Raw genomic sequence first — 26,535 nt, 5'->3', positions numbered from 1 at the left:
AATATACATGGACAAGTGGTGACATCTATGGACAAGTAGAATTATTATTTTATGCTTAGGGTAATGGCGGTAAACGTCGCTTGCACGAACAATATCTTTTTCTGAACCCGGAAGCCGCCATTCTGGATTTCAAAATGGTATCGGACATTGATATTCGGCATCTACATGACATCACAAAAATCTATATTATTGGGTATTTGATAGTTTTTCTAAAGTCAATGGCCTCCATCTTGCATTACAAAATGGTGTTGGACATAAATTGTAGTTTTGTTCCGAAAATACCCATGATGTAGGGTATTTGGCAGTTTTTCCGAATCTGAGAGCCACCATCTTGGATTTCAAAAATGGTATCGGACATCGATTTTCGGCATCATACAAGCGTCCTGTACCGAAAATATCCATATCGTAGAATTTGACAACTTTTCAGAAAACAATGGCCGCCATCTTGGATTCCAAAATGGCGTCAGACATCAATTTTGGGGATGTACACGTCGACCCAGTTCCGAAAATATCCATATTATAGGGTATTTGACAGTTTTTTTTTCTGAAGTCACTTCCCAACAAACAATTTTAGCTGCAGCTTAGCTTATACAGGCAAACATTACCTGCATAAGACAAATTTTGGCTGTATAAGCTAATCTGCAGCTAAAATTGTTTGTTGGGTTGCCACCATCTTGGATTCAAAACTGGCGTCAGACCTCGATTTTCGGGATGTACGCGTAGTACTTGTTCCGAAAATACACAAATTTGATAGTTTTTATGAATCTGAGAGCCGCCATATTGGATTACAAAATAGTGTCAGACATATATTTTCATCGAACCCGTTCCGTAAACACCCATACATATTGTAGAGTATATGACAGTTTTTCTGAATCTGAGAGCCACCATGCTGGATTAAACAATGGCATCGGACATCGATTTTCAGTCTCAAGACGTTATCCCGATTCCGGAAATACCCGTATTGAAGGATAGTTAGCAGTATTTCCCACTTTTTCTGAAATTGGCAGCCGCTATCTTGGATTTCAACATGGCGCTGAATATCGATTTTCGGTATCTAGACGTCATCCCGATTCAGAAAATATACATATTGAAGTATATTTGGTAGTATTTCCCACTTTTTCTGACATAGAAAATACCAATATTGAAGAAAAGTAACATTATTTCCGGCTTTTTTTTTTTAAATCTAACCTCCGTTTTGGAATGGATGGTTTCTTGTCGTGATCCTCCTTTTTAAACAACCTATAGACTTTGTCTCAGGGAACAGAATGAGTGACATATGACTAGAATAGATAACTAGTCGCGACTGGATGGATTCTTGATTTTGTCGTGGTGATCTTGTCGTGCGACTAGAAATTGTTGTTTGACGAGAATTTTCCAGGATGACCATATTTTAATGTATCTTGTCGTGCGTCAATGACAAACGCGACAATTCCCATATCTGGCCCAGTGTGGCCTGAGCCGGTGAGGTGGTCGGCTGTTACGTTCCCTTGGATCCCGCAGTGACCGGGTACCCACAAGAATACAGTGTTCGGTGGTGCATTCTTTACCGCCCCTTGGATCCACGGATGCTTCGGTGTTTCTGTTGTTAAGGCCTGTGTGAGTCAGTTATGACTAATATCGGCCGGTTGGGCGGTAACTTAACCGCGTGAAGAATTGCCGCTGCCTCAGCTGAAAACACCGAGCATTGGGTCGGAAGCGATCTGCTCACAAGCAGACCATCTCCGGAGACCGCCCCGTAACGTGGGTAGATCACCTTTTTGTGGTACATTACGGGATGTAAGATCTACCACCGATTCTAGTCCCGACTACTTCAAACTAGGACAGGATTTTTCAATAATCAAAGGAACACATCTTAGTCCTTGTTACTTTTTATGCCTTGTTGATCGTGACAAGAATCGGCTTTGTCCACCGAGGATGATCTTGAAACAAGGAAAAAATGAGTTAGTCTTCATCTATGTGATTCCTAATCTTCTATTCGTTGTTCCCTAGTTTGAAGAAATTCAGACTAGGGTTCTGATGCATGGTCATTATCGGTGTCATACCTTAATTTGTTGCTAAGGAATCCAATTTTGACTGACAAAGGGGCGCACCTTTGCAGGGTGTTTCAACACTCCGAAGGGTATAAATAGCGGGACATTTCAATTAGAGTCGGATCCTTGCGATAATTGCAAGAATGACAACTGTAAAAAAATCGAATACTTCATCATTTCTCAATAGTGATGGAGTAATACTGCATGCACTAAACTAAGGACACGGGATATACTACAATAGATCAAATTACTGGTCGCAGTGGTTTTAGGTCACGAACAGAGTAAAACAAAAAAAAAAATCTAGAGAGACCCTCATTCCCACTCCGCTCCTGGAGAGAGAGAGCCGTGGGTGTACCTAACAATAACCTTGGTAGTGCGCCCCGAGAGTTTCGACAACTGAAGACCAACAATTGAAATGGCCTTAACTCCATTTTGTAAACAAACCTTGTAAGGCCATTTTCTCGCGAACCGAAACCTTCATTCGCAAACCTAAACCACAATCGGGTAGAGGAGAATTTCCCCTACCTGTTCATTATGTTGGTTTGCCTTTGCGGACTTCGGTTCGCGAGAAAATGGCTTTATAAGGCTTGTTTACAAAATGGAGTTAAGGCCATTTCAATTGTTGGTCTTGAACTGTCCGGCGTAAAGCCAGCGGGTTGTCTCCTGCCCTGAAGCGGTACTTGATTCAGCTGTCAATTTTGGTCTTGTGCGATTGCCAACTTTTGTCTCCGTGTCAGTGGACCCTGGCCACTGGAGGGAGATCTACGTCGGCGGCCGTGCGGAGGAGTCGGTTCGCCTCGTTGAGGAGAACGATCCTGTTGTTTCCCGACGTTTTAGCGAGAAAGGCACCGGCTTTGGTAGCCAGTAGCTGCGGTAAAAACGAGCCGAAAAGGTAGGATAACGGCTTCAACGCATGCAGCATCGGCCGGGGTAGAGAGTAGGAGACCGGAGACTGTTCGAACGTAGCCGTCGTACACCGGTTCCAGAATCTGGACGGCTTTGTCGGCGGCAAGACATGTAATCTCTACACCGTACAGTAGGCGACTGTCGATGATGACTCGAGCTACGCGGAAGCGGATTTCGCGATTGCTGGATCGGTGGGGCGGAAGATGGTCTTAATCAGGTTGGACCGACTGCGACAGTCCTTCTTTACTTGTTAGAAGTGCGGCTCAAAGGATAAAATCCGATCGAGGAGCACTCCCAAGACCCTTACGGTGTTTTTGGTTGGTATTGCTTGTTGTTTAATCATGATGGGCTGTCCGTGTTTCCGATGCCTGGTGGTACATATATGGCAGCGCACGCTCTTGCCGGCGGAAAGCTGGAACCAACAGAGTCAGCCCATCTAACCACCGAGGAGACTGCCGCTTGCACTCTCAGTTTCGTCCTCTGCAGAGAGGGACCCACCGTTAAAATGACGACGTCATCCGCGTAGACGAAGATGTAAACGTTCTTCGGTAGTTGGTCAAAGACCCCATTCATGGCCACCAGGAAGAGAGTGACCGCGATCACCGAACCCTGTGGCACCCTGGTTTGCTTACTGAAACTTTCGGATTGCACGTTTCCGACCGAAACCCGAAAAGATCGCTCGGTCGGAAAGTTACGGACGAAGTGTAGGATGTCTCTTTTCAGGCCCCAATCAGCAAGCTTCTTCAATACAGCTGATGTCTATGTTCGGTTCAACGCAAGCAGCCCCTTGGCCTCAAGATATTGCTTCAGCCTTCTGTTGACCATCCGTTCCAGGACTTTGGCCATGCAGCAGGTCAGTGCAATGGGACGGAGCCCAGTGATGTTCTTGGTCCCGACATTGGTTTTCTGTAACGGAATAACAGTTTTCCGGGTATTCTTCAGCGGTCCAGAGTTGGTTGTAAAGGTCGAGAAGTTTCGTTTTACCTTCGGGTGCAAGGTGCTTTAGCAGCGGGTAGCCGATTTCGTCCGGTCCGGCCGAGTTCCCGTTGCTCCGACTGAGAGCGAACAAGAGTTCTTCTCAGGAGAGTGGGCTGTTGATCGGTAGGTCGTAGTTGTCTGCCGCTAAGGGCGCTAATGCGACTGCATAGCTCCGCTGACGATTGTTCGGCATTGATACTCTCCAGGAAGTCCGACCAGCAATTTTGCTTCGCCGTCCGAATCTCCTGACGGCATTTGTTGTGGACCTTTTCTCTTGCTGGATGGTTTAGGGAGGTGCGTTTGAGCTTCCGGAGTGCTTTTCGCCTGGCTTTTACTGCCCTTTTGGTTTCGTCGTTCCACCAGCGGAGTGCTTTCTGCCCGGGGACACAGCCAGTTTTGGGTATACTGGTGCTAGCGGGTTTATAGATGATTTCCGTGATGCTTGGGATGTTCGTGGGTTCCTGGTTCTGCACGAGGGCTCGGTACGTGTGCTGAAAACCCTCCCAATCAGCTTCCCTGTAGCGCCACCGTGGTCTTTGGGTGTTTTCTGGGGGCGATGCGGCGGATAACCGAATCTGTACCGGATAGTGGTCGCTGCCGCACAGATCAGGGTTAATCGACCAGAGCACTTTGCCCGCCAGATAATGGCTGGCTGTGGACACATCAATGGCGGTGGTGTGCCAACCGTTGAAAAACGTTGGACCGCCATCATTTTATATGACCAGATCTTCCTGCTCGAAAATATCGCAGAGGGTGACGCCTCTAGGGTCCGCTCGTGGGCAACCCCAGGCTGGGTGGTGGCCGTTCAGGTCCCCTATAAACATCTTGGGCTCTGGTAGCTGATCAAGTATTCTGCGAACCTGGTTGTCCACGCTGGGCAGCTTTCAGCAGGGCAGATAGGCACAGGCGGTGGAGATGCTAATTGGATTCTGGATCTGAATGCCGACGATTGGGAGGTTGGTATCCAGATCAACGATTCGGTGAGGGATTTCCTTGCGGACTCCTATAGCAACGGATCTCCGGAGGTTGGACCCTTTTTTGATGGACCAGGTATATTGACCGTCTAGTGTTCTGTTCATCTGGTCCACCGCAACGTTGGTGCAGGGCAAGCACCCAAGGGGACGCGTGCAGAGGAGTTCCAACTCAGCCAGGTGGAGAAAGAAGCCGCTAATGTTCCATTGAAGAATCAGATTCACACGAACCGGTAGTGCGGGGGTAGGGTACCCACGCTCCGATCCGCTGGTTGAGGGTCGTTTGGTTGAATTGTGATGGCTGATTGCGTAGCAACTGGAATTTTGATGTGTTCCAGTCGGACTTGCTGTCGAAGAACTCGGTACCGAATGAGACGGATCCCCACCAGAGGTAGGTGGAGGCGTTCAACCCCCTCGGGGAAGGTTTGGCATAACTTGCATGCCTTCTTTTTACGTGCGTATTAAGAGTTCGCTTGCGCACGGAAATAGGACTTTCTTTTACTCGTGGCGAAGCCTGATTGGAGAAATCCAGCAGGGTCGCAGAGAAAGACTTCGAAGTGCTGATATTCGAAACCTTTCTTGCTGCGCGAACAACCTCAGCCCACACAGGAAGGGTGCATAGAGGACGAGAGAGCGCTGCAGTTCTAGTAACGAGTGGCAAACATATGGGTCGCTTAAAGTTGCATAATTGCATTCTTGCTCGAGCAATGGCTCGGTGCCTGGAGTGGATAATTAATTAGGCTGGTTCACTTTGGTTATGCTTGTTGGTTACTTGGGTCAAGATTGAATAACCTTGAGTGAACTTAAGCGTTTCACATATGAAAATGATGCATGTCTTCGCATGATAGTGTATATTGATATCATCCGATCTATTTGAAGGAGTTCTCTTTGATAGTGTATCGTTGTTTTTCTCAATTTCATCAAATATACTACTATCATAAAATGTAAACACGTAAACATTTTGTTAACCCTTGCCTTAGAACACCACTCTGAAAATGCAATTTTTTTTAAACTGATGTCATCGTGGTTTTATTCATGCATTTTCTAATGTTTTATAGGGGAAATGTATGTAACGTCGGCCTAAGTGTCCCTAATTTGGGTCCATACATAAATTATGCCATCGACTAAATTTTCAATAGCGATCAAAAATAACCATTAGTACCGTCCCAATGACGCGTTCATCTAGATACAATTGATAAATAGCAGATTTTTAGCGATGGGCCCAATCTTTGATCCATAGTCGAACATTAGAGCCATTTCTCCTACTGTTATTATTAATATATTGGTCACTTTCAGTGTCTATTTTTATCATTTACCATCCCAAGCAAGGAGTAGCCCTTCAACTCAGTGTAGATAATAGGATTTTGAAAATCCTTGCTGTTACCTAAAAGTGAAATGAGTTCATTATTATCATTATTATTCATTAATACGTGACACGTTCTTCAGCGCTATATTTGTGTTAAATGCAAATAATCATTTTGCAATTTGATCCTCAAATCATCCCCACCAAGATGAAGACGAATATTAATATTGAAAAAACAGAGGCGAATGAAGAAAAACAAATGTTGACTTTGACAGCCAGAGGTTGCCTTGATCAAGAGAATGCTGTTATGTCAAAATTCAAATTCACGCTGGTAGTTCTATCTGTTAAGGTTGTCTTCATTTTCAGCTAAGTTGGGTGCAGAAGAAATGAATTTTATCAGCACTGGTCTCGGTAGCTGCTTTGCCAGTGCCAGCCAGTTTATTATTTTTCAACACAATTCTCCAGGATTCAATACTCTTTCTATAGTCCTATTTAAAATTCGACTATAGAGCATTTTACTAAATATTTTGTTAGGAAACATATGTAAGAAAAAATCAATCAATAGCTTGCGAGTGTTATGTCTGTTTGTCTGTGCCATAATCATGTTAGATTTATATAGATCCATATTATTATTCTGTAACTGCGTATTAAACCAGGAATTCTATTCCATGACTTGGATTTCCCTGTTTCTTCATTTCAATTTGTCCTTTAAGCCGTAAAACTAAACTCCGTCGATCGCTATATCTGCTGGTTTAACTTTCTGAAAATGGTTCTCTTCGAAACTCCAAAGGAAACAGCAGTAAAGGTACGACTCCTATGAGAATCAGAACTGTCTATACCCTACTACCATTGCAAGCTTTATCAAGGGTTTAAAGCATGCTACGAGTCTAAATTATGGTCAAAAGAACCTTTATCAAACCAATATTGTTACTTGAGATATACTGCTGCTTACAGGTTATTGATTCACCATTTATAGCTCGTTGAAATCGATAACGTCTAAATAAAAGGATACCATCCATCCAACAATAACCCTCTTGTTGTTTCTGAATCAAAAGGATTACTGTCCAAAACTCTCCGGCTCAGAAAAGTTCTTGACATAAATTGCCCAACCAAGCACGAGAAAACGATTATCCGATTTCCAGCTCCCAGGCAGAAAGAGGACGAACTCTCAATATCGTCGCTGCCGTTGACTTAGGGCAGAATGCTTACAGCTCGTTAAAAATGTTAATCAAAAGCAATTGATATCGTATATTTTAATCTTCTTTGGCTGACTTGAGCTTTCCATATCCTTTGATCCATTTATCTTGTGTTCTCTTTCTGCCACGACGACGAGGAACGCAAGTACCTATCTATCTATCCAGACCACGATCAGCTCATCCGTTTTTCTCGCATCTGCTCTCGTTGACTGTCTGCTGTCTGTGAAGATAGCACTCTTTATTAATTTTATGTAGATGAGATTAGAAAGTGCCGCAAAGGCAGTCGCACTCACACTCACATTCAGATCCGCTCTTGTCTGAGAAAGTCAAAGAGCAACACACAACCGGGAAGGGATCCACTTCACGAGGAACCTCTTTTCCTGAACCTGAAACCTGATTGCGCTGTCGTTTGTCTTGGATGGAAATATCAATCAAGGGTGTAATTTGGCGTTGCTTTTCTTGAATTGATTGCCTTTGATGGTAAGGTGTGTTGGGAAAAGACTTCACAATCTGAAATAAATTACAAGAAAAGATTGCATTATAATTCAATTGCTGCACCACTTATGATACGTACACCCATAAGAGAAAAACTGATATCAAATACGATTTTTGTTCTTCTTTTCTTCCGCAGATTTCGGTGCCGGAGCGATACGATCCGTCCACCTGGTAGTGGACCCACCAGCCGTTCGAAGATCACAGCATGCAACCCTCCGGTGTCTGTACGATCTGGGCAGCTCGCCACTGTACTCGGTCAAATTCTATCGGGGCCTCCGAGAATTCTATCGGTTTTCACCCAACGAATATCCGGAGAAGAAAACGTTCGCCTTTCCCGGAATCAACGTCGACGTAAGTTGTATCGCTTTTTTTTTTCATTACTTATTTTCTATATCATTATAATCCTTTCGAGGCATACATAAAGTACTCGGCGAGCAAAGTGGAAGGAAATAACGTGGCCTGAGTGCCAATTCCGCAAAGTTGAATGGGGAGCTTTCTTTAAATAATTTTCTTTTGCCCACTGTTCCATGCCGTGCGCAACGAGCAAGGGTGGATAAGAGGAAATTTTCAAACCGAGAACTAAGAAAATTGAAAGCCTTCCAAGGACGTAGACAGCATCGTAAAATTCTTCCTGGTTTCGGTTTTCCCAGGGTCGAGCGTAAAATATAGGATTACATTCGATTATCTGTCTATGTTTCGAGAGAAAAGCTATCCATTTGGTAGTTGTTGATGTTGCCGTACTTGTGGATGCACAAGCAGAGAAATGAAACTTGAGGCATTAATTTTGGAAGCTGTGGATTATATTTCCAATTTATACTAAGCTGGGTTGAATAACGGTTAAAGAAGCGGTTCTTTGCTACAAATGAGCAGTTCGGCAAACAACCTTTAACCATTTAGAAGAGTAACCGTGTACATTGTCTTTTGAAATATTACTGCAACAATAATCTAGTTAATATTTGCTAAATCCCATTGCAAACATGCTCAAATTCATAATTATCATAAAGATACAATGGTAACTTCAATAGATCAGACTGAAAAAATGCAGCAAATAAAGCAGACAAACAACTCTTAGGGGCTGTTCATAAACTACATACATGTATGAGGATTGGGCGAGTTCGATTTTGACGTAGAAGTACGTCTTTATGGACTATACTGGGGAGTAAATATAAAAAAATGTGTTGCGAAATAGTGTTAGGTTTTGAACGCTTGTAACTTTGTCATTTATAGATGAAAATAAAATCCAAATACACCAATCGATAGGAAATAACTCTACAAATTATCTCCCAGTCGTCATAATCGAGTACCACTTGGTAGCACATTGTTCTGATTGAACCTGAAAAGTTATAAAGCAGCGCTGCTCTAGTGCCTCTGCTCAGTTCCGTATCGGACGGTCAGAGGTTTAAGGTGGATTTTCTCCCTCTCGCTCTCTGCCGTCGTGCTGAACATTGTCACAGATGGGCGTATTTAGAGAGCGCGTCATGCCTCTGCTCATTTTTGCATTGGACGGAGCAGAAAAAAAGTTTTTCAGAATGCATAAGGAGCCTATATTATATCATCAAGCTCAGTGTGCAATTTTGCATAAATTCTATGTTTTAACTCAGCGCTAGTGTTATTTGATTCAAAAAGCTTGCTTAAGCAGCATTCACTGAGAACGGATCTTATTCAAAGAGTGAGTCACTTTTATTCATTCCTATGGAAAAAATTCTAAAAGCGTAGGTTCCTCGTGCGCTCAGTGACCTACGATTTTAGAAATTTCTCCATTTGGATCAGTAAAAGTGACTCACTCTCTGAGCTAGTTTCGCTTTCAGTGTTTCAACTATGTAGGAGGCTGCTGTCTTTAGTAAAGTTATCCAGGTGGATAAGAGCTATTGTACTGACAGCTCATATCATATAAAAGTTCTCCGTTTATACAGATTTTTCGTCACTCGTGGTGATTGTTTCCATTGTACTGCAACGCCCCATTTTCCGTAAACCCAAGATTCACTAACTCAGCATAAACGTAAGCATAGAAAAGATTAGCAAATGAATAACCACCACACGCCAAACAGGTGAGAATGTTTTCATTCGATTATGTAAACGAATAAACATTGAAGGGCATCGTAGCGTCCATAGTGACCCTCCAAACAAGGAAGTTAAACGGGAACAAATAACAGGGCCATGCAAAGTAGCAAAATTAAAACAATATAAACAAATGAAGACGCCAGAGTATATCGCTACGTTCGAACAGGGGATATGACTCATGAGAGAGACTAGAATATATGCTAATGAATTAATGAATGAACATTATGTACTAAGAATTAAGAGGGGGAAAATGTCAGCCATATGGAAAGTTCTATTAACAGGCGGGTTCAGGTGACTTAAGAAAGGCACAGTAGGAGTAAGAACCATAATAAGAAGATCCAGTACAGAATTTAGCAAATATAGAATAGTTACCAGCGCATATCCTTGAGAAGAATCTCTTCGATATTATTCTCAAGCTGGTTAAGTAAGAGGGGATGCTGTAACCAACGCTTTCACGGTTACAATCGTCCTCTGATTACTGGGGCACTTAGCATTGACAAAAATGTATATATTTGTAAATAATAAAAATTGTCAGTAAATGTCTAGGTATAAAATATTTGTCTGTATATACTCCACGTTGTGTTTGAGAGACGAATGTTTTATGTCTAGTAGCCCTAGGTTGGTATTTTGCGGTTTTGTATATATTTTGCATTAGTTAATTGGTTTTGTTACTATTTTTGTTTACAGTTTGTATTAAAATCGAATTAAAATATAGGATTAGGGAATTTAGCATTTGCTATAAAATTTAAATTTAAATTTTGAATGTTCGCAATACCAACCTATGAAAATAAAATTGTTTGTTGCTGTCAAACCGTCATCGAAGAGGAGACACCGAGATGCCACGTATGCAGCATTGTGTATGGGCTTCTATTATTGTATCCGTTCCCGAAAACCTATATAAGGATTCTGGGGACAAAAGCACGTGGTCTTAGATAGTGTGTTTGCCCGGAGGAGTGACGTCGCGGCTTGTCACAAGTTACACGTGACTGCGTTTCGAAAGTTCATTAAAATTCCGATCCTAAGGATCAAGAAAGTGATCGACTGGTGTCACCACACGCTCGCCAAGGGCTGGTCGATCCGTCGAGTGAGGTCATAGTGTGGTGTTTAATTTTATGCGGTCCACGGTTTCGAACAAATTCGTACCGGTACGACGCGAGTGCATGGACGGTCAGTGATTGGCACAGTAAAACGCCATTTGAACATTAGCGAACCGTTGGACATTTGTGAAGACCGTCCCATAAGCTGAAAACCTCACTCGACTTACCGTTAGACACTCGCGGTAGTTTGTGCGCGCACCTGGAATCACTCCCCGGGCTAAAGTGAATTGAAACGCTGCTGGCCTCCGTTACAAATAGGCCAATTTGACGCCACATATGGAATCCCCCCGTCGAAGCCCTGCACAGCTGCGTTCGTCGATGGACACCCTACCGATGGCTGCCACGTGAGCCCATTCATCTTATGTCGACCAACGAGTGCATCACGGCCGCAACGTAAGCTCACCGGTGAAATAAAATGCGCAAGTACTAAAACCCTAGACTAAAACCCCTTTTTGATTTTCTCACTGCACTCTGAATAAAACTTCTGAAATAAAATGTAAAGTTCAACCTAAAATTTAGATTTAATTAATTATTTGAAAGTTCTTTGATTGTTTTGTATTCCTATTGTTCTCATTGTTCAAATAATCCGCTTTGTTGTCTCATCCAGTAATCAGAGAAAAAGGTAAGTTGAAGTTTTTCCAGGCGACTCCATTGCAACGACCCTTAACCACAACTATCATCAAAAGAGGCACATGTTACGCCCACCCCAGACGGTTGCCGTGGCTTGACCAGCAACTAGGGGCTTAGAAAGGGGTCCATCTGACCCTGAGAAGCTAAGAGATAGTTTCAATGCAAAGGCCTCAAAATCCAATATCAATCTGAGTAAGAAATTAACCAGTAATAGACCCCCATACGGTAGTAGAAAATACACAACTTAACAGCAGCAGTGACAATGTCGCCCATTTTCAGGGTCAGTTGTTAATAAACAGTTGCTACCGCGTCGTCAGCGATGCGCGCTGGCTTAACTAGGTGCTTCGAGAAAGGTCAAAGTAAACATTGGTGAGTAAGCATCATACATAGCCGTTCCTACCGCGAGGAGCATTAATTCTTGTTAAAAAACAGACACCGACTTTCCAAGAGAAAAACTATCTGTCTCGCTTTATATGTACATACTGGAGAAAAACTATTGTGTAGAGTTTAAGTAACAAATTCATGTATAAAAGGTTTCGAATAATAAAGAATCGGGGCAGTTGTTCTGATGAGTTGATCATCCGAGGTTTGCTAGGTGCGGACGAGCACAGTTCCAACCTCAGGATAACTGATTCATCAAAGAGCTTTTTCCATACAGTAGAAATGGAATTACACTGTCTTTCGTTTTACGGAGAAAGAAAGACCACGCGAGTTGTTGCTCTACGTTGGGCACTTCAACACGGGAGTGAAACATGGATGCGCAACGGAGTATGGGCGCTTCAGTACTACTGTACTACCGTGACGCTTTCGAAATCTTCATCTACTTAGCTGGTTACCGCCCAAGCTTTTTGCTCGTCGATCAACTTGAAAGCATATCATACGGTCTAAGGAAATGCGCATTACCATGGCAAAACACTGCGCTAAGTGCTCTGATGCTATTACGGGCATCGATTTCGTAGTCTGCCGTGGCTACTGTGCAGCAATGTTTCATATGAACGCTAGTTCAGGAGAAACACGTGCGTTGCAATCGTACTTCACGTCCACCAGAAAAAACCTTTTCTGGATGTGTGACGAATGTGTTAAGTTATTCGAAAACTCTCATTTCCGTGCGATCTCGTGTCAGGCCGATGATAGATCTCCTCTTTGCACGCTTACGACTGCGATTACTGAACTGCGGTCCGAGATAAAGAAAATGAACTCAAAGCCCGTAGCCCAGTTTTCACCAGCTGCAAACATTCGCTGGCCTGCGGCTGACCAACGTAGAGCTAATAGGCGACCTCGTGAGTCCGATGTCGGTGCACGGCCCCTGAAAATTACCGAGTGGGAAGTAAAAAGGCACTGGGAAACGTTGTTGCGGTCCCAATTTGTAGCATTTGTAGCAAAAGTTCTGGCTATACCTGTCGAGAATTCGCCCTGATGTCGCCGCAGAATGCGTATCTGCTATGGTCAAAGCCAATCTGGAGATTGACAGTGATCTTGACGTGGTGAAGCTCGTCCCGAAAGGCAAGGAATTGGATTCCCTTTCTTTCGTGTCTTTCAAAATTGGGGTCGACCCCTCGCTTAAAGGAAAAGCACTGGATCCATCAACATGGCCTGAGGGATTGCTGTTTCGGGAATTTGAGGACTACGAATCTCAAACATTTCGGGTTCCATTGAAAGTAATGAAGCCAGTGACACCGCTGCTCCCACCAGATGCTTTGTCATCCCCAATTACGCCTGTTATTTGTTTATTTGTTTATTTGTTTATTTGTATTCCTCCATCTGACAAGGTTGTCTTAATGAAGTTGGACAGGGAAAAGCCAAATTGAGTCATGGTGAACTCAAATTGGCATAAAAACCCTGTTTCTTTTCTTAAATTAAGTACATAGAAACAGAAACTAAACATTAACAATTACACAGTTCACAGCAAAAACAATGCAAAATACAATAATTACTACAGTGTAAATTAAAAACGTTAAAATGCGGTCAGTGTCATAAAAGTGTGTCAGCAACAGTGCAGCATCGTCATTGATTGTCAAGTCCTCGTGGAAGGGTCGAAAGCAACCGGAAACAAAAATGAAAACAGGTAGCACAATTCATACAGTCATCAGGGGATGGACAGTCACTCACCTGCTCATAATCAATCCATGCACATAACAGCTTTACAATCGATTACTTAGGCGGCGTTGAAAAGTAGCTGCAGAAGCTTCAAAGTCGAAAAGCTCAGATACATCATTGAAGCGAGAGGCCATGAACCGTATTGGGTCGTGTTGCCCGTATCGACTGTTGCGGGATGCCAAATGCAGGAAGTTACGCCGACGAAGGGGGCGTTCAGGTACATAAACGTTGATATCGGCAAGAATGGCAGGTGCATCCACCTCACTAGTTAATACTTTGGCGACAAAAACCGCTTGCATGTCAGACCTTCGTTTCTCCAGTGTTTCAATTCCTAACAGCATGCATCGATGTTCGTAGGGAGGTAGATTTAGATGTTCACGCCAAGGTAGATAACGAAGAGCTAGGCGCACAAATTTTCTTTGAACCGATTCTATACGGTCAACCCATATACTGCTGTACGGACACCAAACTATTACAGCAGATTCAAGGATCGAGCGAACCAAGGCGCAGTACAGTGATTTCAGACACAGAGGGTCACGGAATCCATCGGCAAGTTTAAAGATAAATCCAAGCTGCCTATTCGCTTTTGAAATCACATCAGCATAATGTGTCCGGAGGTTAAGTTCAGAGTCCAATATCACACCAAGGTCTCTAACCTGATTCAGCCGTTCTAGATCATGACCAGCAAGACGATAGTGGAAGATGATCGGATGACGTTTTCTGGAAAACGAAATAGTGTTGCATTTCGTTACACACAGTTCCAGTAAGTTCCGTTTGCTCCAATCCTCAAATGACTCCAACAAACTCTGCAGGTAGGCACAGTCCTCGATGCATGTGATTACCATGTAAATCTTAACATCATCGGCGTAGAAAACACGATTTCCAGATGGTAAAACAAACGATGCATCATTAATGAAAAGCGAAAACAATAGGGGGCCTAGGTTGCTCCCTTGTGGAACTCCGGATACAATCGGGAAGGCGGTTGAATGTGAGGAGCCTAATTTAACTTTCATAGACCGTCCTGACAGGTATGATTCGAACCAACGAACAAAGGCGACGGATACACCAAATTTCTCGAGTTTTCGAAGCAGAATAGCATGGTTCACTCGGTCGAATGCAGCTTTGAAATCAGTGTATATAGCATCTACTTGCATGCCAGCGTCCATCGATCGAATGCACAATGAAGTGAATTGAGTGAGGTTCGTTGTCACAGATCTTTTTGGAAAAAATCCATGCTGGGCACTAGAGATGTAATTCTTGCTAGCTTCGAACAAGGCATCGTTCACGATTATCTCAAAGAGTTTGGAGCAAGCATTCAACGACGTTATCCCGCGGTAATTGGAAATATCACACTTGTCCCCCTTTTTGTGAATAGGAATCATGACCGAAGTCTTCCACGCGGATGGGAATGTCATTCGCTGTAATGAAATATTAAACAATTTCACTAGCGGCATCAATAAGACACTTGAGCAATTCTTAAGAATGCATGCAGGAATACCATCCGAACCGTATGACGCAGAATGTTTAAGTTTACGTATCGCTTTTTGTACGTGCTCCTCAGTGATTTGGAAAATTCCAAAGTCGAGCCTATCTGATGGTGTGTCATGGATGGCTGCATTTAGATGCGAGGACGAAATCGACATGTCCGAGAAGGCACTCTTGAAGTGATCAGCAAACAGCTCACACTTGTGGGCATCTGTGCTAGCAGAGCGGGCACCGAGATACATAGACGAAGGTAACCCATTTTCCTTACGCTTCGACCGAACAAATGACCAGAAACGTTTGGGATGCAGGCGTAGATTTCTCTGCGTACGGTCTATATAACGAGCATACATTTCGCGGTTAAAGCTAGTGTATTTATTGCTGGCCAGAACAAAACGACGTTTCAGGTGTTGTGATCGATTACGTTTGAATTTCCGAAGAGCAGTACGTCGACGGCGCTTCAATCTACGAAGCCGATTGTTTGTCCATGGAGGTTTCAGAGTAGGACGCTGAAGTGGCACGTGAGCTTCGATAACACGACGTATCTCAGAGTTGAATGACTCAACGATGTCATCCAGATCTCGTTCGTCATCCAAAAATTGCCAATCAATCACAGAAAATGCTTCACTCATCAAGTCATAGTTGACACGGCGGAAATCAAATTGCGGGTTCTCGTGTGGCTGATCAAATCTCACTGGTGACGGCAAAGAAACGGCAACCTCAATAGCGGGATGTGCAGTGTCGAGTTCTACAAGAGATTCAACCGCTTCAGAAATGCTGCAGTTAGGTAGTGCTGTATCGTTCACCAGTACTAAGTCAAGAGTACGAGAACTGGCATTTTTCACAGAGTTGATTTGCGTCAGACCATTGAAACAAAAGGCATCATATAGAGCACCATCCGAAGTTGAAAAACGGGATATACTGGAATCTATATGAAGTCCGCCATCCTCTGAAGCAGTCCAATGCATGTTGGGGTGATTGTAGTCACCGAACTGAAGCGCAAAATCATGAGGTTTCAAGCATGATATTACTGAACTAACAGAATCGCTATGAAGCTGAATGAGGGACAGATCATCTCTACGATCAGGTGGTAGATATAATACTCCAATACTGACTGAACACGTTTGCAATTTGATTTTTACCCACAGCTGTTCCAAAGCATCACTAACTGGAGCTGGGTCGACACAGCAGCACAATCTAGTAGACACTGCAATCAAAACTCCACCGCCGCGCAGCTTTCTACTGTTCAGTGGATTGCGATCAGTCCGAAAAACAGTGAATGATCCACCAAATAGCTGAGTTGATAGGATGCAGGTGTCGAGCCACGTCTCGGTTAGAACTATCACATCATACTCCGAATCTGCCGCAGCGAGATAGAAGGCATCGATCTTCGTTCGGAGTCCACGGACATTTTGATAGAAGATACGAAGTTGAGAAGAAGAATTTGAGGGAGGCATGCCAGTAATCTGTTGAGTCTGAGCGCAGACTGGGTGGATCACAGGACTACCACTTTCAATCTCAGGAACGAGTCGGTTGCGATGAACAAAAACAGCATCTTGCAGGACAAGGTCAGAGGGCCTCGATGCTTCTGGAGAATTACCTGCGACGTGCAGCGGCAACTGGATTGAACATGGTGAGGCTGGTGTGCTGTTATTGTCAATATTAGACCACAATTGTCGTGGAGCAGAGACGTAAGATGGTACTCTGGAAACCAAGATATTTACAGGCAGAGAAGTTGTTGTTTGCTGACTGTACTTGCCTACGGTTTGATTTTGGAAGATTATTATGGATATGGATTTGAGTTACACTCTTCCAGCCCGGGACACATCAGCTTAAGCCATTTGGAAACCCCTTATCCCCCCATCACAGTCGTGTCTTTCCCGCCAGCGCACAGCAGTCGTCCCGGACCTGTGTTTGGGTATGGAAACGGGGTCTTCCAGTCCGTCCCTACAGGCAAGTACAGTTCCTTTGCATACAATTGCGTACCTGATACTCGATACGTTTCTAGCCAATTTTTTTTTTTTTTCGTTTGTTTAACGTCGGTCTCTGTTCCGCAATCTAGTGCCAATCACCGACGGACATCGATTGCCATCGATTGACGGCAACCGAATGTGCAGGAAGGCAGCTTCGACACCTGCGTAGGATATCGCACCCATTCACAACACACATGGGCCGGGACCAACGGCTTTACTTCCCTTCCGAAGGAAGACGTGACCAGAGATTTTTATGCCTCAGAAAAATCCCACCGACCTCGGCTGGGATTGAACCCAGACTCATTGGGGTATTAGAAAGCAGTCACGCTTACCACTACACCACCGGCGCCGGCTAATCTAGCCAAATTTCGTCACCAAACAATTCACCATCATATAGTCATCCCCTATCCGGTCATAACAGTTTGCAGATAACGTAATGCACGTTAAACAGCATGATGGAAGCCCCTAAGCCACCCGACACAGTCGAGAACTGCTGCTTTTCTGCTGACTATTCCTGCCATCCAAGCCGTTCCGTTCCTGTGTTCGGAGTTGGTGAGGGGGTCTTCCAAGTTGCTAACCTAGGCAAGTACGATAATATTATCGCTTTGTCGCTTCCTGAAATCTGTCTCATTGACAGCGCCGCTTTTATGAATGGAGTTGTTGATACTGTACCACGCCCAGATGCTCAGCCGTTACCGGTCATCGAACCAGAGCAAACAGCATCAGCATTCCTTCCAGCCAGTGGACCCAATGCCACTGCTTGCGCATCCTTCCTGACTTCTTACTCCGCTACTGATTTCGATGGCATTCCACATCTTCGTCCAGGTAACGCTAGAAATAGTATATGTCCAGTCGAAGCTGTGAATGGTACTGCACGACAATCAAGTAGATCAAATTTCCAGAACGATTCTTCTGTGCCTACTTCCGTTACACTTGCTTGCAACGAACCGGTCTCAGATGCTAATAACAAACTAAGGGTGTACTACCAGAATGTTCGAGGAGTGCGTACGAAAATTGACGACGTTTTCTTGGCTGTTTCGTCATGTCATTATGACGTTATAGTGCTTACGGAAACATGGCTTGATGACAAAATAGTTTCACCACAGCTTTTCGGAGATCCTACACCGTTTACAGAACAGATCGCAGCAATATTAACAGTCATAAATCACGTGGCGGTGTACTGTTGATCGCTATTTCAACTATTTCAACGGGTACATTGATCCCACTCCGGTAAATGTATCTCTAGAACAGCTTTGGGTTAAGTTGAAACTGCATCAATGTTCAGTAAGTATTGGTGTAATGTACCTTCCACCTGATCGCATGAATGATTTACTTAGCGTGAATAACCATATCGAGTCTATCGAAGCGATACATTCACACCTTGGCGATTATAATCAATCGGGACTTATCTGGAACACACCAAGCAACGATCGCCCTTCCGTAGATGCGTTGCAGTCTCACATCTCTGTTGCTTGCGCCTCGTTACTCGATGGCTTCTATCTGCATGGTATGTATCAAGTTAACTATATTACTAATCAGAACATGCGAATCTTGGATTTCGCTTTGGTGAATGAAGCCACGCTCTCTCGATGCCATATTGAAGCAGCTGTAGGACCACTCTCTTTTCTTGATGCCGATCATCCCGCTTTTGAAGTAACTATTAGTCTCGCACAGCCTACTGAATTTGAGAGTTTTCCGGACGAACCTACTCTTGACTTTCACCGCGCTGATTTTGGAGGATTACTTGAAGCGCTTCGCCAAACTGACTGGCACATCCTTGAATCCGCTGAAGATATTGACATTGCTGTAGAGTACTTCACCAGTGTGTTGAAGAGTTACTTGGTTGATTTTGTTCCACTGCGCAGGCCATCTTCGAAACCACCTTGGTGAAATAAACTTTTACGACGACTCAAACGTCTAAGATCCAAAGCACTCCGAACCTACTGCCAGTCTCGTTGTCCTTTTTCCAAGCAACATTTCGCACGTGCTAGTAACAACTATCGCACGTATAACCGTTATCTGTACAAACGCTACTGCAAACGAACTCAGGAAAATCTACGCAGACATCCACGACATTTTTGGAAACTTGTCGACTCTAAACGGAAGGAGAATGGGTTACCCGTTGAGATGTTTCTGGGCGATGAAGTCGCCACCTCCGCTTTGGAAAAGTGCAATTTGTTTGCCACTCACTTTAGAAGGGCATTTAATGATTCTAAGTCGTCTGCACTTCAAATCACAGAAGCTTGTAGAGATACACCTAGTGGGGTCTGTTCTCTGAGAAGCTTTGCGATCACGTCGAATCAGGTGGACTCCGCAATAAACAAATTGAAATACTCTGTGTCCAGTCCAGATGGCATACCGTCATGCATCCTGAAAAAATGCGGCGAAGAGTGGATTTTCCCTCTTACGACACATTTCAACATATCATTACGGAAGCGTAGTTTTCCCACAAGCTGGAAAACATCGGTCATGTTCTCCGTGTTTAAAAAGGGGGATCGACAGAACATCGAGAATTATAGAGGAATAACTTCGTTGCGTGCGTGTTCGAAGGTTTTCGAAATCATAATAAATTATGTACTTTTCGACTCCTGCAAGAATTATATTTCTACGGATCAGCACAGTTTCTACCCCAAAAGATCAACATCTACCAATCTCGTCCAGTTTACTTCGTTTTGCATACGCAACATTGATGCTGGTGCTCAGATCGACACCGCATACACTGATTTAAAGTCAGCTTTCGATAGAGTTGACCACGGAACATTACTGAAACGTCTAGGAAGAATTGGTGTCTCAGCGGATCTTGTTAGCCGGTTTGGACCCAAGTAACACATAAAACATCTTCTTGAAAAATAATTAGAAAGGCTTGTTATATAAATGTATTATAAGTGATGCAGAAAACATCCCACGTTATATATGAGGTGTACAGATGTTTTCTACATACTTCCTAGATGCAACATTTTCCAAAATAGTTTTATATTAAAATGTTTTTTTAAACGTGCATCTTACTGTCTTAATACCACTATAAAACTTGTCGTATACAAAATCAATCTTAGTTGAATTTATAAAGTTCTTGAAGAGATTCTGAACTTTCCAGATTGACGTAAACATTGACGGCGCCATTGAGCCGGACTGTCTCTTCACGCAGTGATTGACAGTTTCTTATGAGGTATTCGGAGGTTTGTTATAAAAAAAGTTGAAAACACTTGTTTATGACATCTCATAAATTAATACAACTGAAAATGTGCAGGTTGTCTTATAAGGAGTTGAAAATACTTTAAAATAACACTCTGGCAATTAGATGTACGCTTTGCTGCTAACAAAACATCTTTATGACTGATCGAAAGTGTGTTGAACGCGAATATAATTTTCATGCTATTGGCAAGAACATCATAGATACTTATAACAAACCTTTCATCAAGCGGAGTTGGTCTAGTTAGGAAGTAATAAGTCTACCGCGCCAAGGACCAGTGATCGAATCCCATGCTAAAGTTTTTTTTTATTGTTTTTTTTTTGCCGTTGGTTTTTATGATGTTTCCAAAACATGTTATAAGACCAGTATTTAGTTGTATAAGCTCCGCGTCTTGCGCTTTTTAGGTTATATAAATGTATTAAATGACGTATATTACAGTATTATTGATTCTTTACGTAAGTCATTAAAAAGTATTTTCAACTTCTTTATGACAAGCCGTGTTGCTTGGGGATCATACCTTACGGATCGTAGCCTCACCGTTAATATCGGATTTGAATCTTCGGAACAATTTTCAAACTTATCTGGCGTGCCACAGGGTAGCAACCTGGGTCTTTGTTAAATTCCTAAAGTTCTCCCGGCTTCGGCTTTCAGTTCGCACTTGAGTGAGCACATTACTACTTTCTAGTTGGTCTTCTCGTCATTTTCGCTGCAGTGCTGATATGATCTGCGTTACTGCTCTGCTGACGGCGTTAAAGGTGCCCTCCTCTCGACACATTTCTTCGACGACATTCTCCGTGCTAATGGCAAGCAGCTCTTCTCGCACAACATCAAATCTAGGACATTCGAGGACCACGTGCTCTGGTGATTCTTCCACATTCCCACACTCCGGACAGAAGGGTGACGTTGTGTGTCCAAACCGATGCAGGTACTTCCTGAAGCAGCCATGACCAGACAGGAACTGCATCAAGTGGAAGTTGACTCCTCCATGCTTCCTGTTCCCCAGGACAAAAGAATCGGTACTTGCTCGGTTCTCTGCTGCATCCCACTCCTGCTGCCACTTAGCCATCGACCTCGTTCTCACCATTTTTCGTACTCCTCTGGTTTCCCTCGTCATATAGCACTCGTAGTCCTCCGCCAAGGTGATGCCGATTGGGATCATACCGGCGATAACGCATACTGCCTCCATCAAAATAGTTCTGTACGCACTCACGACTCGCATGGCCATGAGCTGGAACGTACTGCTCAATTACCTTTCGTTCTGCTTTGTTTTCAGCGCTTCAATCCAGGCTGGACCTCTGTACCTTAGTATCGATGAGGACACACTAGCCAGAAGACGCCTTTTGCTGCTGCTTGGACCAGAATTGTTCGGCATGATTCTGGCTATTGCGTTGATGACCTTCGCCGCCTTCTCACAAGCATATTCGATGTGGCTGTTAAAGTTTAGCCGGTCGTCGATCATGACTCCCAGATACTTCAGGACGCGCTTCGAAACAATGGTGTGCTCTCCAACGGTGATTTCTGCCCGCTGCACTGCTTTGCAGTTCTTCTGTTTTGTGGTGGGCTATCTGCAGCTTCGCTCCTTGCATCCAGTTACAATCGTAGCTATCGCCTCGGCCGCCAGCATTTCCACTTCTTCCAGCGTCTCACCGGTTACCGTCAAGACGACATCGTCTGCAACGCCAACGATCTCAGCTCCTTTGGGCAGCTTGAGCGTCAGCACGCCATTGTACATTCCATTCCACAGTGTGGGACCTAGAATGGAGCCTTATGGAACTCCTGCCGTGATTCTAAGCGATTTCTGCCCCGTGTCTGTCGCGTAGACCAGGGCCCGATTCTGGAAGTAACTACTTAGAATCCTGCAGAGGTAGTCTGGAACCCTCATTCTATTAATTACATTAATCGTAATCACGGCGCAGTATCGATTTCCTCTCCGCTTCTGTTTGGAAGCTTTCTCGGCTCTGTCAATCACTGTCCGAATTGCATCCACCGTCGATCTTCCTTTACGGAATCCAAACTGCCTCTCTGACAATCCGTGTTCACCCTCCGTGCATTTCGTCAGCCTGTTCAGGATGATCCTCTCTAAGAGCTTTCCGACAGTATCCAGCAAGCATATAGGCCTAAGTATACGATGCAGGATCCTCCGGCGGTTTTCCGGGCTTCGGCAACAGCACAAGCTTTTGTACCTTCCACCTATCAGGGAACTGACCCTCGTCCAGACATTTCTGCAGCACCATCTTGAACATGTCCAGGAACGTCTGGATCGCCGCCTTGAACGCCACGTTGGGAATTCCATCCAGGCCGGGAGCTTTATACGCCTTCAACCCTTTCGCTGCTGCTATGAGTTCCTTGTTGGAGACTTGTTCAACATTGTCTTCATCTTCCTCGCCATATGGTGTAGGTGGCCATTTCGTTGGGATACACGATGACTTTCAGCTTGTTGGGACACATTTCAACCGGCATCGTTGGACCTTTGATCTTCGCCATCGCGACTCGGTATGCGTTGCCCCAGAGGTTGGCATCGGCATCGCGGCACAGTTTCTTGAAACTATTTGACTTGCTCAGCTTTATATTTCGTTTCAGTGCAGTCCTGGCCTCTCGGAACGCCACCCTGCGCTCCTCTCTGTCTGCTTCCGTTCTTGCTCTCTGAGCGCACTTTCTGGCTAGAAGGCAAGTAGCACGGATGGTGCTAATTTTCTCGTTCCACCAGTAAGCTGGACGCCGCCTGTTCGTTGGCTCCAGTTTTCTCGGCATAGTTGTGTCACATGCCCTTGCTAATGATTCGGTCAACTTGTTCGCGCTATACCCGGGACACTGCTGTCTACCCTTAGAGCTTCGATGAAGAGATCCTTATTGAATGCCTTCGTCTTCCACTTCCGCTCGCTTACTTTCATCCTGCGCATTTTCACCGGTGTCCGTTCGCCGAAACTGTACCGGATCGCCTGATGGTCACTATGGGTGTACTCTTCGCACACTCTCAAGTTCATATTTGCCATTAGGGACGTACTGCAGAAAGTGACATCCATGATGGATTGCATACCATCTTTGCGGAAGGTGCTGATGGTTCCTAAGTTGGACAGACTGACGTTCAACTTTGTCAGAGCTTCCAGCAGGCTATACTCTTGCGTTGGTACACCTGCTTCCCCAATCCACTGCCCAAGCATTGAAATCTCCTGCGATGACGTCTGGTCTCCGACCAATGAGCTCTCCGGTGAGTCCATCTAGCATCTGGTGGAACAGCTCAATTGTCCATCTCGAGGGTGCGTAGCAACTACATACATAGATTTCATTGATTTTGGCGATCACGAAACCTTCGTATGAGCCCGCCTCCACTTGTTGAATGGAATACCTGCCCATGGCCGCCTTTCTTGCTCTATCCGCCACCCAGTTACCATTATCAAGAGAAACTCGATATGGCTCTGCAATCATAGCAACGTCGCACTTTGTTTCCGTTGTCGACTGCCACAACAGTTGTTGTGCTGTATTGCAATGATTAAGATTTATTTGGGTTACCTCCATTATTGCTGGCCCACTATCGCCTTCTTGAACTCTGCGCACCTGAAACTTCCCGTCACATGGCCGTTTCCTTCCTCCTTTTTGCAGAGCATGCACTTCGGTTGCTTACAGTCTTTTGCAACGTGCCCCTTCTCTCCGCATATCCTGCACAGATCAGATCTGTCAGGGCCTTTGCAGTTTCTCGCCTGATGACCGAAGCCCATGCATTTGTAGCACCTCTCCATTTTCTTAGACACCCAAGCAGGGCTGTCATCTGATCACTCAGTGTGCACAATGAACTGATTTTCTGAAATAATCAAAGTGAGAATCAAGCAAACACTAAGATTGCTTGTCTTTCACCCTGCGCAAGTGTACAGCAGCGGAGAAGAGAAGACAGACATACACAAATAAATAACGAAAGCTCAATTTGTAGCCATTGCTCCGACGGCTCCGATGCAAAGAGCGCCACTCAATGTAGGGTTGCAAATGGGAAACCCAGCAAAAAGACAAAATTCTTCTTCGTTATGCCCTTATTCATCTCCTATGCATGCAATCGTGGTAAGCAAAACCTTCAAAGAATTCAAAGAATACTTTAACACTTGTTGTATTATAATCGCTCCCTGCGCCGCACGTTGTGTAAAGCTCATTGTGTGGATCGCTTTCTCACAGTTTAGTTGGAAATAGTGTGCGAAGTAAATGGGAGAACCACACACTCTTTGTCGAGTGTTGCATCTCATGCACAAAGTTGCTTTGCTAACGCTCTGAGGTGCTTTCCAGCCCTGCACCCGAGGAATAGCTTTCAACGGGCACACTGACCACCTAACCTTGATTCGGCCTGTCTTCACCAGCTAGTTCGCTGCGTCCAAAGAAAGTCGTATCGACGCCGTCTGCATGCCACCATACGCCTTCCTCAACCGAATTGCCATCGGTACGTCTCCCAGGTTGCATTGCACCTTCAGCGCACTTTTCAACTCGTCTTCCGTTGTGATCTCGTCCAGATCCCTGCACTCGACCACTGACTCCTGAGATAAATTTCTTACGTTCGCCGTCCCATCAAGAGATTTTTCGACGAGCTCCTTAAAAGCTGCGCTCTTAACCGTAGGATCCCTTTTCAGCTCAAATAGCATCTCGACTTGCTGGGTTCGCCTGGTTTTCACCACATTCTCGCCTAGTTGTTTCAACTGCGGATCCTCTCTCACTTTCCGGAGGAGTCCTGTTTAGGACGTTTTGTCCTTTGCCTCAACAACCAAAGCATCACCCTTGTTTCTCTCCCTACGAGGCCTAAGCTTCTCGTTATTCGTCCTGTCTTCCTCCTTCTTCTCTTCCTTCTTCCTTGCTTTCTCTTCCTTCATCCTAACTTCATCTTCCTTTTGTTTTTTCTTCCTCTCCTTCTGGTTCTCGACTTTACGCCACCCATGATTTTCTCCCATCTCCTTGATGCCTTCCTCGTCGTCCCTGCGTTTTTTGGGCTCCTCCTGATCTCCTGGTGTGTCCCTATCTCTCTTTTCAGGACGTGGATTTGTCGGTCTCTTCTGCGTCTCATGGGCTTCAGCCAGTATTTTGCTCTTCTTGACCTCCAAGAGAGCCTTTTCGGCACTTTCGGCATTTCCGGCTCTTTTTCTCCACTCTTGGAATTCCCGATCTGCCACTGTTATGCCGGATTTGATTCCAGTCACAAGTTGCTTGATATCTTTGTGTAAGTTGTTTTTATCGTTTACGAACACATATAGTCCATAGATCTTTCTCCTGACCTCCATCATTTTGGTTCTCCCAAGCTGCAGTTCTTGAGATTTGCTACTGCTGGATATCGGTGTGACTATCTGGCTTAGCCCAACGCCTGGCTGCTCTTCTTGAGACTTACTGCTGCTGCTGGAACTCGCAGTGGCCCCCAGGTTCGACACTGGTGATCTCTGCAATATCCCGCTCCTTGCGAACACGTTCGCTCCTCCATTTTCAGTGTCTGGCGTCTTGCCGTCGTCCTTCATATTTTCATATTTTTTTTTTTGGTTCTTTCATTTTCGTCATTTTTGTTTTGTTCTCCGATTTTCTCCATTCTGATGGGTCCTCCATCCGGGCCGCTATCTCCACTCGTTGTATGTAGTCAGCTATCGTGATCCCATGGTTATCTATACAAGCAGGGAGGCCATGCTAGGGTTGACACGGGCCGTGTTCTGAGCCAGATCGACGTAAGTCAGGAATGTTACATCTGAGCCTACTAGGCACCAACCACCAATTGGTGACGAGTTTTGAACGTATCCGGAGGCCTGCCAAGGTTTTACCGGGACGGGGGCAGCCGCACAATATACTCGCCATTTCAAGAAGGTGTCACCCTTCTTTACTCAGGGAGCAGAATAGCACGACTGTCAGCCCTCTCAAATAACTTTGCAAGTTTTATTGAGGTTTTAAAGCACTCTACAAGTCTAAGTCGTGGTCTACAGAACCCTCATAAAACTCGAATTGTTCCTTGGGCTGTATCGTGGTATCCTATGTCAGCTATGTACCAATGGAGAGGCATGGTAATCTAGTCGTATTGGAGTAAACAGCGAAATTTATAAACATGATAATTTCAATAAATCGTAGCTCAAAAACGAAGAAAAATACATCGCTTATTTTTTCATGTGTTGTGTAGAAAAG

The 26,535-nt window shown here is 44.5% G+C and overlaps 1 protein-coding gene across 1 annotated transcript in view; it reads left to right on the top strand.

Moving 5' to 3' along the window:
* LOC135696859 (uncharacterized) overlaps nucleotides 1-26,535 on the top strand; it is a 616,504-nt gene that overhangs the window by 287,360 nt on the left and 302,609 nt on the right. Inside the window, exon 3 of the mRNA XM_065216396.1 lies at nucleotides 8,016-8,230. Coding sequence (XP_065072468.1) covers nucleotides 8,016-8,230 — 215 coding nt within the window. The remainder of the gene's footprint in view (nucleotides 1-8,015; nucleotides 8,231-26,535) is intronic.

This window comes from Ochlerotatus camptorhynchus, unplaced genomic scaffold (assembly GCF_037179485.1).
Source record: "Ochlerotatus camptorhynchus isolate MF236.1 unplaced genomic scaffold, CSIRO-AGI_Acam_v1.1 ptg000062l, whole genome shotgun sequence".
Taxonomy (NCBI): domain Eukaryota; kingdom Metazoa; phylum Arthropoda; class Insecta; order Diptera; family Culicidae; genus Ochlerotatus; species Ochlerotatus camptorhynchus.
Note: the sequence above shows the minus strand (reverse complement) of the source record. Positions and strands in the feature narration are given on the sequence as shown.